Source organism: Sus scrofa, chromosome 14 (assembly GCF_000003025.6).
Source record: "Sus scrofa isolate TJ Tabasco breed Duroc chromosome 14, Sscrofa11.1, whole genome shotgun sequence".
NCBI lineage: Eukaryota > Metazoa > Chordata > Mammalia > Artiodactyla > Suidae > Sus > Sus scrofa.
Window position 1 is genome coordinate 48,366,362 of NC_010456.5, and position 11,625 is coordinate 48,377,986.

The 11,625-nt window shown below is 41.5% G+C and overlaps 1 protein-coding gene across 13 annotated transcripts in view; it reads right to left on the reverse strand.

Annotated features, from left to right (window-relative positions):
- The window catches only part of PRR14L (proline rich 14 like), a 66,272-nt gene that overhangs the window by 14,392 nt on the left and 40,255 nt on the right, over nt 1–11,625 (reverse strand). For 9 of the 13 annotated variants that reach the window (XM_001925039.4, XM_005670868.3, XM_021073919.1 and 6 more), the window contains 3 exons: nt 8,455–8,526; nt 7,384–7,555; nt 6,737–6,843 (listed from right to left, as the gene is read on the reverse strand). In XM_001925039.4, the coding sequence (XP_001925074.2) occupies nt 6,737–6,843; nt 7,384–7,555; nt 8,455–8,526 (351 nt within the window). Of the gene's footprint in view, nt 1–6,486; nt 6,630–6,736; nt 6,844–7,383; nt 7,556–8,454; nt 8,712–11,625 lie in introns of those variants that run through there. The other 4 variants (XR_001300925.2, XM_013983085.2, XM_021073914.1 and 1 more) reach the window with 4 other exon arrangements.

The following is an 11,625-nucleotide window of genomic DNA, read 5'->3' on the forward strand; positions in this document are numbered from 1 at the left end:
AAGTCTACTTGGTCAGTTTCAAGTCTTTTGACCCTTTATTTACACTTTTCAATCCATTTTTATTTCCTTAAACATATAAAACACATTAAATTACACAACCATTCAATATCTATGGGATGAAGCAAAGCAATTCTTAGAGGAAGTTCACACTGATACAGGACTTCCTCAAAAAAGAAGATAAATCTCCAATTGACAACCTACCACCTAAAGGAATTAGAAAAAGAAGAACAAACAAAACCTAAAGTCAGCAGAAGGAAGGAAATCATAAAGATCAGAGAGGAAATCAATACAATAGAGATTCAAAAATCAATAAAACCAAGAGCTGGTTCTTTGAAAGGGTAAACAAAATTGACAAACCACTGGCCACACTCACCAAGAAGAGGAAAGAAAGAACTCAAACAAAATAAGGAAAAAAGGAGAGTTCCCGTCATGGCTCAGTGGTTAACGAATCCGACTAGGAACCATGGGGATGTGGGTTCCATCCCTGGCCTTGCTCGGGGGGGTTAAGGATCTGGTGTTGCCGTGAGCTGTGGGTTGCAGATGCAGCTCAGATCCCGAGTTGCTGTGGCTCTGGCGTAGGCTGGTGGCTACAGCTCCGATTCGACCCCTAGCCTGGGAACTTCCATATGCTGCAGGAGCGGCCCAAGAAATGGCAAAATAAATACAACAAAATAAAATAAAGGAAAAAGGAGAAATCTCAACAGATGCTGCAGAAATATGAAAAGCCATAATAGAATCCTATGAACAATTGTATGCTAACAAATTGACAACCAAGAAGAAATGGACAACTTTCCAGAGACTTATAGTCCACCAAAACTGAATCAAGAAGAAATAGATCAACTGAACAGACCGATCATTAAAAATGAAATTGAATGTGTCATAAAAACACTCCCTACAAACGAAAGTCCAGGACAAAATGCCTTCACAGGCAAATTCTTATACCCATCCGTCTTTGATTTTTGTTTTTTGGTTTTTTTGTTTTTGTTTTTTTGTCTTTTCAGGGCCACACCTGTGGCATATGGAGGTTCCCAGGCAAGGGTCTATTTGGAGCTACAGCTGCCAGTCTACACCACAGCCACAGCAACATGGGATCTGAGCCGCATCTGCAACCTACACCAAAGCTCACGGCAACACCAGATCCTTAACCCACTGAGCGAGGCCAGGGATCAAACCCGCAACCACATGGTTCCTAGTCGGATTCATTTCCGCTGCACCACAATGGGAACTCCTACCCATCCTTTTTAAACTTTTCCAAATGGTTGAAGAAGGAACACTTCTAAAGGCATTCTATGAAGCCACCATCACCCTAATACCAAAACCAATGATATTACCAAAAAAGAAAATTACAGGTCAATATCTTCAATGAATATAGATGTAAAAATTCTCAACAAAAATTTAGCCAACCAAATCCAGCAGCATGTAAAAAAGATCATACACCACAACCAAGTGGGATTCACCCCAAGTTCACAAGGATGGTTCAAAATACACAAATCAATCAATATCATACACCACATTAACAAAAGTCAAAACCACATGATCATCTCAATAGATTCAGAAAAAGCATTTCACAAAATCCAACATCCATTCATGATAAAAAGTCTTAACAAAGTGGCTATAGAGGGAACATACCTTAACATAATAAAAGCCATTTATGGCAAACCCATAGCCAATATAATACTCAATGGAGAAAAGCTGAATGCCTTCCTGCTAATGTCTGGAACAAGACCAGAATGCCCACTCTCACTACTTTTATTCAACCTAGTATTGGAAGTCCTCAGACAAACAAAAGAAACAAAAGGTATCCAAATCAGAAGAGAAGAGGTAAAATTATCACTCTATGCAGGTGACATGATACAATATACAGAAAACTGTAAGGACTCCAAACAAAAACTACTCAAACTGATCAACGAATTCAGCAAAGTAGCAGGATATAAGATTAACATTCAGAAATTGGTTGCATTTCTGTACACTAACAATGAAATAATAGAAAAGGAATATAAAAATACAGTACCTTTTAGGAGTTCCCATCTTGGCTCAGTGGCTAACGAATCCGACTAGGAATCATGAGGTTGCGGATTCGATCCCTGGCCTTGCTCAGTGGGTCAAGGATCTGGCATTGCCGTGAGCTGTGGCGTAGGTTGCAGACATGGCTCAGATCCCGCCTTGCTGTGGCTCTGGTGAAGGTTGGGAGCTACAACTCTGATTAGACCCCCAGCCTGGGAACCTACATATGCTGTGGGTGCAGCCCTAGAAAAGGCAAAAAGACAAAAACAAAACAAACAAACAGAAAAACAGTAACTTTAAAGATTGTACCTCACAAAATTAAATACCTAGGAATAAAGCTGACTTGAAAGATTTATATGCTGAGAACTATAAAACATTAATCCAGGAAATTAAAGAGGATTCAAAGAATTCAAAGATATTCCATGCTTCAGAATTGGAAGAATTAATATTGTTAAAATGGCCATACTACCCAAAGCAACCTACAGATTCAATGCAATCCTTATCATATTTCCCATGACATTTTTCACAAAATTAGAAGAAATAATCCAAAAATTTATATGGAACCACAAAAGACCCAGAATTGCCAAAGCAATTCTGAGGAACCAAAACCAAGCAGGAGGCATAACTCTTCCAGACTTCAGACAATATTACGAAGCTACCTACAGTAATCAAGACAGTATGGGAGTTCTTGTCGTGGCGCAGTGGTTAACGAATCCGACTAGGAACCACTGAGCAAGGGCAGGTTCGGTCCCTGCCCTTGCTCAGTGGGTTAACGATCTGGCGTTGCTGTGAGCTGTAGTGTAGGTTGCAGATGCGGCCCGGATCCCCCGTTGCTGTGGCTCTGGCGTAGGCTGGCGGCTACAGCTCTGATTAGACCCCTAGCCTGGGAACCTCCATATGCCGCGGGAGCGGCCCAAGAAATAGCAAAAAGACAAAAAAAAAAAAAAAAAAAAAAAAAAAAAGACGGTATGGTACTGGTTCAAAAACAGACATACAGACCAATGGAACAGAATAGAGAACCCAGAAATAAACCCAGACACCTAGGTCAATTAATCTTCAACAAAGGAGACAAGAATATAAGATGGGAAAAAGACAGTCTCTTCAGCAAATGGTGCTGGCAGAACTGGACAGCTGTATGTAAATCAATGAAACTAGAACACACCCTCACAGCACACACAAAAATAAACTCGAAAACAGCTTAAAGACTTAAACATAAGACAAGACACCATAAAACTCCTAGAAAAGAACATAGGCAAAACATTCTCTGACATCAACCACACAAATGTGTTCTTAGGTCAGTCTCCCAAGGCAACAGAAATAAAAACAAAAATAAACCAATGAGACCTAATCAAACTGGCAAGCTTTTGCACAGCAAAGGAAATCTTGAAAAATAAAAAGACAACATACAGAATGGGAGAAAATAATTTCAAATGATGCAAGTGACAAGGGCTTAATCTCCAAAATACACAAACAACTTATACAACTCAACAGCAAAAAAGCCAACAACCCAATGGAAAAATGGGCAAAAGACCTGAGTAAACATTTCTCTAAAGAAGATATACAGGTGGCCAACAAGCACATGTAAAAATGCTCAACATCACTGATTATTAGAGAATGCAAATCAAAACTACCATGAGGTACCACCTCACACCAGTCAGAATGGCCATCATTAATAAGTCAACAAATAACAAATGCTGGAAAGGGTGTGGAGAAAAGAGTACCCTCCTTCACTGGTGGTGGGAATGTCAACTGGTACAACCACTATGGAAAACAGTATGGAGGTACCTCAGAAAACTAAATAGAGAACTACCATATGACCTAGCAATCCCACTCCTGCTCCAATATCCAGACAAAACCTTTGTTGAAAAAGATACATGCATGCCTATGTTCATTGCAGCACTATTCACAATAGCTAAGACATGGAAATAACCTAAATGTCCTTTGACAGATGAATGGATCAAGAAGATGTGGTAATATTATACACAATGGAATACTACTCTGCCGTAAAAAAGAACAAAATAATGCCATTTGCAACAACATGAATGGAACTAGAGACTCTCATACTAAGTGAAGTAAGTCAGAAAGGAAAAAACAAATACCCATATGATGTCACTTATTATATTTGGAATCTAATAAATGGCACAAATGAACCTATCTATAGAAAAGAAACAAACTCCTTGTTTTGGAGAACAGACTTGTGTTTGCTGAGGGGGAGGGAGAGGGACTGACTGGGAGTTTGGGGTTAGTAGATGCAAACTATTCCATCTGGAGTGGATAAGCCAATGAGAACCTGCTGCACAACACAGGGAACTGTATCTAATCACTTGTGATAGAACATGATGGAGGATAATGTGAGAAAAAGAATGATAATATATATAGATGACTGGGTCACTTTATAGCAGAAATGGGCAGAACACTGTGAATCAACTATAATAGGAAAAATAAAAATCTTACAAAAAAAGAGAGATCTGAGCCTCTGTAGGGCCTCCTGGAACCAGTTTCCCAAGGATACTGAGATGACTGTATGTTAAGTGGGAAACTGAAAAGTCAGGAAGTTAAGAATGATTTGGCTGATGGGCTTGAATAATAATAAAAACTGCCTTTGCTAATTAAGCTGTATGTCAAAAATTTTCCATACATTTGATGCACAAATCAGCACCTTCAAGGTTTTTGTACAAAAGTATATTTAAGTAATAAAATGCATTTTACCAAAATGTCTTAGGCAAAGATTTAATGAATGTCTTACTTTTTCAGCCACTTTCATCATACAGGATTAAATAAAATGCCTCTAAGTGAAAGAGTAACACATAATTCGTTAGGTATCTGATGCTGATCAGATCCTCTTGGTGCACCTCCCACACTAAGACACTGCCTGCTTCCAATAATACCCAGGCAACAGAACCCAAGTGAGTCAGCACTTTTCAATTCTTTGCTTTCAAAAAAAAAAAAAAAACCATTAAACGCAGCTTGACAATAGATCAATCTGTGATTTTTTGGGGGGCATGACTTGAAAGAAGTTGAAAGGACTGAATGTTATTGCTACACAAAAATTCTCTCCACTTCCACCTACTTATCTTTATAAATAAGGTTTTCTAGAACTTATGTCTATGTACAAATTCAAGATAGAATACATTGATTCTGAACCCTATTTCATTCTAGTAATAAGCACTTATTTAACCCAGTTTATCTGAAATGCTTTTTTTTTTTGGTCTTTTTAGGGCCGCACCCAAGGCATATGGAGGTTCCCAGGCTAGGGTCTAATCAGAGCTGTAGCTACTGGCCTTCACCAGAGCCACACAATACAGGATCCGAGCCACGTCTTCAGCCTATACCACAGCTCATGGCAATGCCGGATCCTTAACCTACTGAGCAAGGCCAGGGACCGAACCCGCAACCTCATGGTTCCTAGTCAGATTTGTTAGCCATTGAGCCACGATGGGAACTCCCTGAAATGCTTTTAAAATTTCTCTTGAGGAGTTCCCGTCGTGGCGCAGTGGTTAACGAATCTGACTAGGAACCATGAGGTTGCGGGTTCGGTCCCTGCCCTTGCTCAGTGGGTCAACGATCCGGCGTTGCCGTGAGCTGTGGTGTAGGTTGCAGACGCGGCTCGGATCCCGCGTTGCTGTGGCTCTGGCGTAGGCCAGTGGCTACAGCTCCGATTGGACCCCTAGCCTGGGAACCTCCATATGCCGCGGGAGCGGCCCAGGAAATAGCAACCTCAACAACAACAAAAGACAAAAGACAAAATAAATAAATAAAATAAAAAAAAAATTAAAAAAAAAAATTTCTCTTGAAAAGACATGGTAGGATGATCCATAAAAGAAAAACAGAGTAAAAATACAACATGTTAAGATAAGAACCACATGGGGAAAATGGAACATCAATCATAGTTAACTACTGATTGCATTTGTGTTGTGTGAAGCAATAAAGTAAATACAGTGCATTTTTTCCTCAACTGGACTATACAGCAATCTGAAGTGTTAGGGATTCTTATTCGCATTTTACCAGTAAGTCCTTGAAGCCCAGGAAGGTTAAATAACTTACCTTGGGTTACCTAAGGGGCAAGGGCTTCCATTTGCTGTTGAGAAATGAATTGTTTTTGCCACAAGAAAACATAACTCTTCTTAAAAGTCTTTACATTTCCATAGTGTCTGTAATATATATCATTCCAAAGCTGGAATCCTGCCAAATCCACAATTTGGAATCATGCCCAATACAAAATTAGCAATCAGCTCTGTCATGAAAAAAATCTTCGGAATCCAAATTTTTAAAGGCTATAATAGATAGACTGTAACATGGAAAAAGCATTTTCTTAAATATAAAATAAACTTCTTTCCCTCATGACATTTGGGTCCCTTCCCAGTTTTGTCCACAGAATTGTGAGCCTGGGCCGTGGGATTGGGTTAAACCTGTGCCTTGACAGATGCTATGGACAAACACAGGTTTCTTAGCCCCGGAGCCTTGGAGACGACGACAGTGCCTACCTGCAAGCACCACTGGGATTATGGACACGAAGGGGCAGCATCTGGCACAGAGAGCTCAGTAACGGTGATCAAGAAGGCATTCAAATATCACTGCACATAAATCTCTGGCCACAGTACCAACGAACTCTTTTGGATAAATTCCTACAAGTGTAACAAAAGCTCAGAGTATATGATCATTCAAAAGGTCACTGTATTTGCCAGACAATTTCCAAAAAAGTGCACCCATGTGTGTTAGAGAAAGCACTCACCTTTTGGGTCGAGGAAGGCCCATGGGGGTAAGGTTAGGGTCTGGCTTGGGTATAGTTTTCCGGATGCGAATCTGTGAGACTTTCTTTGGCCTCTTCTCTGGCTCAGCCTATTTTTAAGTAGTAAGAAGACAGATGGTCATGTTGTAAGGCAATTTAAATATACAAAGTCCCTTTTCCTAACACTGAAGACACTGCTTCCTCAGTTTCTAGATGACTTCAATAAGTATTTTATGACAAAGCTCTCTCCTACTCCACTCACTGTTTTCAGCCACTGCCCCCTTTATGCTGTTGTACGTACAGTTCAGAGGTGAGATTATCAATATGAAAGTCTGCCACTGTTGAAGACAGCAGATACTGCAAAACTGAAGAACACCATTCATCACTGACTCATTTTTGAGTGTGTGACGTCACTCTCTCTGTGGTCCAATTCTCTAAACACTGTTAAACGTGTCACCACAAAAGAAGGGTGTGGAACACAATGAAGAGATGCAGAGTATCCTTTAGTGGCCAAACAGAAGTCCTATCTTGGTCGTCTCCAGTATTCACCTGAAGCTAGTGGGTGTGAAGATACTCAGGGGCCCATCTATCCCTGTCATGTGATCTGCGGGGTAACTGCCACCTGGACCCACCTGGCACTTTGCATTTACCTCTTTCTGTTCTGGAGGGCTGCTCTGGGGTCGGGGGCACGATGGTGTCACACCATCCAGCTCATCAAATCCGGGAACGGGGAACTCGGAGGCTGAAAGCAGGAGCTGGCTGACAGCTGGGTCTGTTACCAAGCAAGACTTTGGTACCAAGGCAGGGAATGGAGGCTCTAGCCTAGCACCATGGAGAGAAGAACAGAGGAGAAAGACATGGAACAGGTTCACTCTCTAAGTCGGCACCTTTGTCTTCATACCCAGACAAGGGTTGAGTGACACTCCCAGTCAACCTGTCCTCTTGTCAATTCTGGGCATGCTTCTGTCAAAAACTATAGGAATGTGGTCAATCCAAGCCCCTGGTATGAAACAATGAAGTGAGGAAAACACAGTGAATAAGGAAAGAAGCAAAAAGGAACAGGTCTTTTGGGGGGAGAGGACATTTAGTAAACTGTGCTCAGATGAGATCAATCCCATCCAGACACTGGAATTGGCTAAAGAACCAAAAAGAGGCGTTCCCGTCGTGGCGCAGTGGTTAACGAATTTGACTAGGAACCATGAGGTTGCGGGTTCGGTCCCTGCCCTTGCTCAGTGGGTCAACGATCCGGCGTTGCTGTGAGCTGTGGTGTAGGTTGCAGACGCGGCTCGGATCCCGAGTTGCTGTGGCTCTGGCGTAGGCCAGTGGCTACAGCTCCGATTCAACCCCTAGCCTGGGAACCTCCATATGCCGCGGGAGCGGCCCAAGAAATAGCAACAACAACAACAACAAAAAAAGACAAAAAAAAAAAAAAAGAACCAAAAAGAGCATGAGAGGAGACTTGTGGTATGAGTTGCCTAGTGATTCTTTCTTTTCAATAAATGGTATTGATTACACATACTTAGTTACACAGCCTTAAGGTTGAGCTCAGATTGTTCATCTGAGAGATGCAAATCAGGTTTAGGAGAACAACAGGTCAGAATCACACCTTACCTGACCCACACTAGCTGCTAGTGCACTCTCCTCCCTCCTTCCCTTCCATACGCCAACACACACACACACACACACACACCCTCATGTGCCAGGTGCTATTGGAGGCTCACCTCATGTGACTGCTGCCGGTGCTGTAAGCAGCTTCCAGGCCCGGAAGAGGCACGTACGGTAACATGGTGTGGCTGAGGTAGAGCAAAAGCACAAGGGCAGCAGGTCAGGGAGGTACAGCAGGGTGAGTTTGGCACATGATGGTCAACCAGAGCCTGAGGAAGATGAGAAGTGCCTTCCCTCTCTCCCAGTCAGGAGAATCACATTTACGTGCCCTCCACTGGAAGGGGAAGCAGGCTGACAGGAGATTACATTCTGACTTAAATGGAAAGAAGAGAGAGGTAAACGTAACGGAGGGGAACAGGAATGATTTTAAGCCTTATACTGTCTCACCAAGTTGTGGAACATGTGTTAAAGACTTAAAAGTACTTTAAAATAAAACCTGCTAATTTCTATAACCTTACAAAAAATTGCTAAGAAACCTTATTTTCTTTAAAGCTGAGTTGCATGTCAAACATGGCCATGTAGATGAAAATTGTTCACAGGGCTGGTTCCTTTATAAGTAAGGTTTTATTTTTATAGATGAAACAGTGGTATTAATCATGCACAGATATATGAATATGTGCTGTTGGAGAGCTTTTGATACCCCTCAAAGTAAAACCTGTATCAGTTTCATCACAGTACATTTAATTAATAAGATGTGTATATGAGGACCATATATATAGTCTCTCTCCTCTGGGAAGTTAGAGAATTTGTTCAATGGCTAAAACACAGATGATTCAGACTGTTCTAAAGTCCAGTACAATTTAGAACACTGGAAAGGAGCTGTCCAAATGAATCAGGAGACCTCCTTCCGGGTCTAGCTCAGCCAACACATTAACAAGCTGAGTGACCTGAACTAGAAAAGACCATGAACCTTAGTCTTCTCATCTATAAAAACAGGCAAAAATATAGACTGTTCAGCCTATATTACAGAGTGGGGTCAAATGAGAAAATCCTATGGAAACAAAGATTAACTTTTTATTTATTCCTTTCTTTTTACAGCTACACCTGTGGCATATGGAAGTTCCTGGGCTAGGGGTCAAATTGGAGCTGCAGCTGCCAGCCTATATCACAGCAACTCCAGATCCGAGCCGCATCTGCGACCTATACTGAAGCTTTCAGCAACACCGGAACTTTAACCCACTGAGTGGGGCCAAGGATCACATCCGACTTCTCATGGATGCTAGTCAGGTTCTTAACCTGCTGAACCACAATAGGAACTCCCAACTTTTTAAAAACTTATCCTTTATATATTTATTTATTTTGGCTATGCCTATGGCATGTGGAAGTTCCTGGGCCAGAGATGGAACTTGAGCCATAGCAATGACAATGCCAGACCCTTTATCACTAGGCCATCAGGGAATTCCCAAAACATAGCTTAATTTAATCTTTGTTAATTCTTGCTTTCTGGGGTTATTCAATTTATCATGTTTAACATTTCTAAGTGCATCTAGAAAAACAGCAAACTTCTAAACTTAAGCCAAGTATACGTACAATGTTAAGTCACTTTCAGAGCCAAGGAGAAGAAAAAAATTCCCACAAACACCCCCTAATTTCTTTCCTTTTTTTTTTTTTTTTTTTTTTGTCTTTTTGCCTTTTCTAGGGCTGCTCCCGCGGCATATGGAGGTTCCCAGGCTAGGGTCAAATCGGAGCTGTAGCCACCGGCCTACGCCAGAACCACAACAACGCGGGATCTGAGCCACGTCTGCGACCTACACCACAGCTCACAGTAATGCTGGATCCTTAACCCACTGAGTGAGGCCAGAGATTGAACCTGCAACCTCATGGTTCCTAGTCAGATTCGTTAACCACTGAGCCGTGAAGCTAACTCCAAACACCCCCTAATTTCCACTTCAATTATTTTATACATATAAGAGATATATAATAAATGGAATAATACATGAAATTAAATTAAAAGATAATAATAAAATGCCAGACACAGGAACTAAGGAATAAAGAAAATATTACCCCACCAGAAAACAGAAATATCAGGTGAGGAAGCGTTCTGGAAGGGGAAAAAGGGCCAAAGGGTCATTCATCCTCATAGGATGAAATCAACAGCAAATCTCGGGAGTTGGCCTAATTTAAATCTGTGTGTCAGACACAGGTAGAGAGCAGTTATGAGACTGGAGAGGCCAACATTCCAGGCAGTAGAGGCAGCATAAAACCATTTAAACAACTAGATTCATCCTCTTGTATTTTTACAGCTGCCTGATAAGAAGCAAACATTTTCTTGCTTAACTCTAGGACAAGTACTGGCCATGAGCCATATTCAGGTTCTGGGGGTGTCTTTCTGAAGCACTTTCATTAGTTTTCTGCTAAGGTGCTGGCTAACTTCACAATATACCCCAGAAGCTTTTCAGTGACATAGAATGACACCACAGAACAGACTCACAAACAAAAAGGCCAAGCCCAGGCTGTTAAAGCTTTTTTGTTGTTGAAGTTTTAAACTACAGCAATGGTAAAGGCAAACTATAAAATGCCAATCCTTGAAGCCTCTCTGCTACAGAAAGAAACACAGAGGTTTATAAACTAGATTTGGTGATGCCTACATAATTTGTTTATTTAAAAGGTATTTCTGGAATTCCCGTCATGGCGAAGTGGTTAACGAATCCGACTAGGAACCATGAGGACGCAGGTTCGATAGCTCAGTGGGTTGAGGATCTGGCGTGGCCCTGAGCTGTGGTGTAGGTCACAGACGCAGCTCAGATCCCGAGTTGCTGTGCCTGTGGTGTAAGGCTGGCGGCTACAGCTCCAATTAGACCCCTAGCCTGGGAACCTCCATATGCTGCAGGAGTGGCCCTAGAAAAGGCAAAAAAAATAAATACATAAAAATTTAAAAATAAAAGGTATTTCTGGGAGTTCCCTTGTGGCACAGCCAGTTAAGTATCCAGCATTGTCAATGCAGCAAGGTTCAGGTTGCTGCTGTGGCATGGGCTCAACCCTGACCTGGGAACTTCCATATGCCACAGGCATAGCCATAAAAGAAAAAAAAAAAATTCTCCTGTATTCTTTAAACCTCAAATGCTGAGTTAGGTGCAGGCTGTATAATACTTTGTGAACAAGTTATAGTTATGAGTCATTATTTGTCACTACTTAGTCTTATAATGGGATTTGTTCTTTGCAAGGTAGAGGGCAGGAGGAGAAAAGAGATTCAAGATTTAATGGTTAGCAGGATAAAATGGACAGAA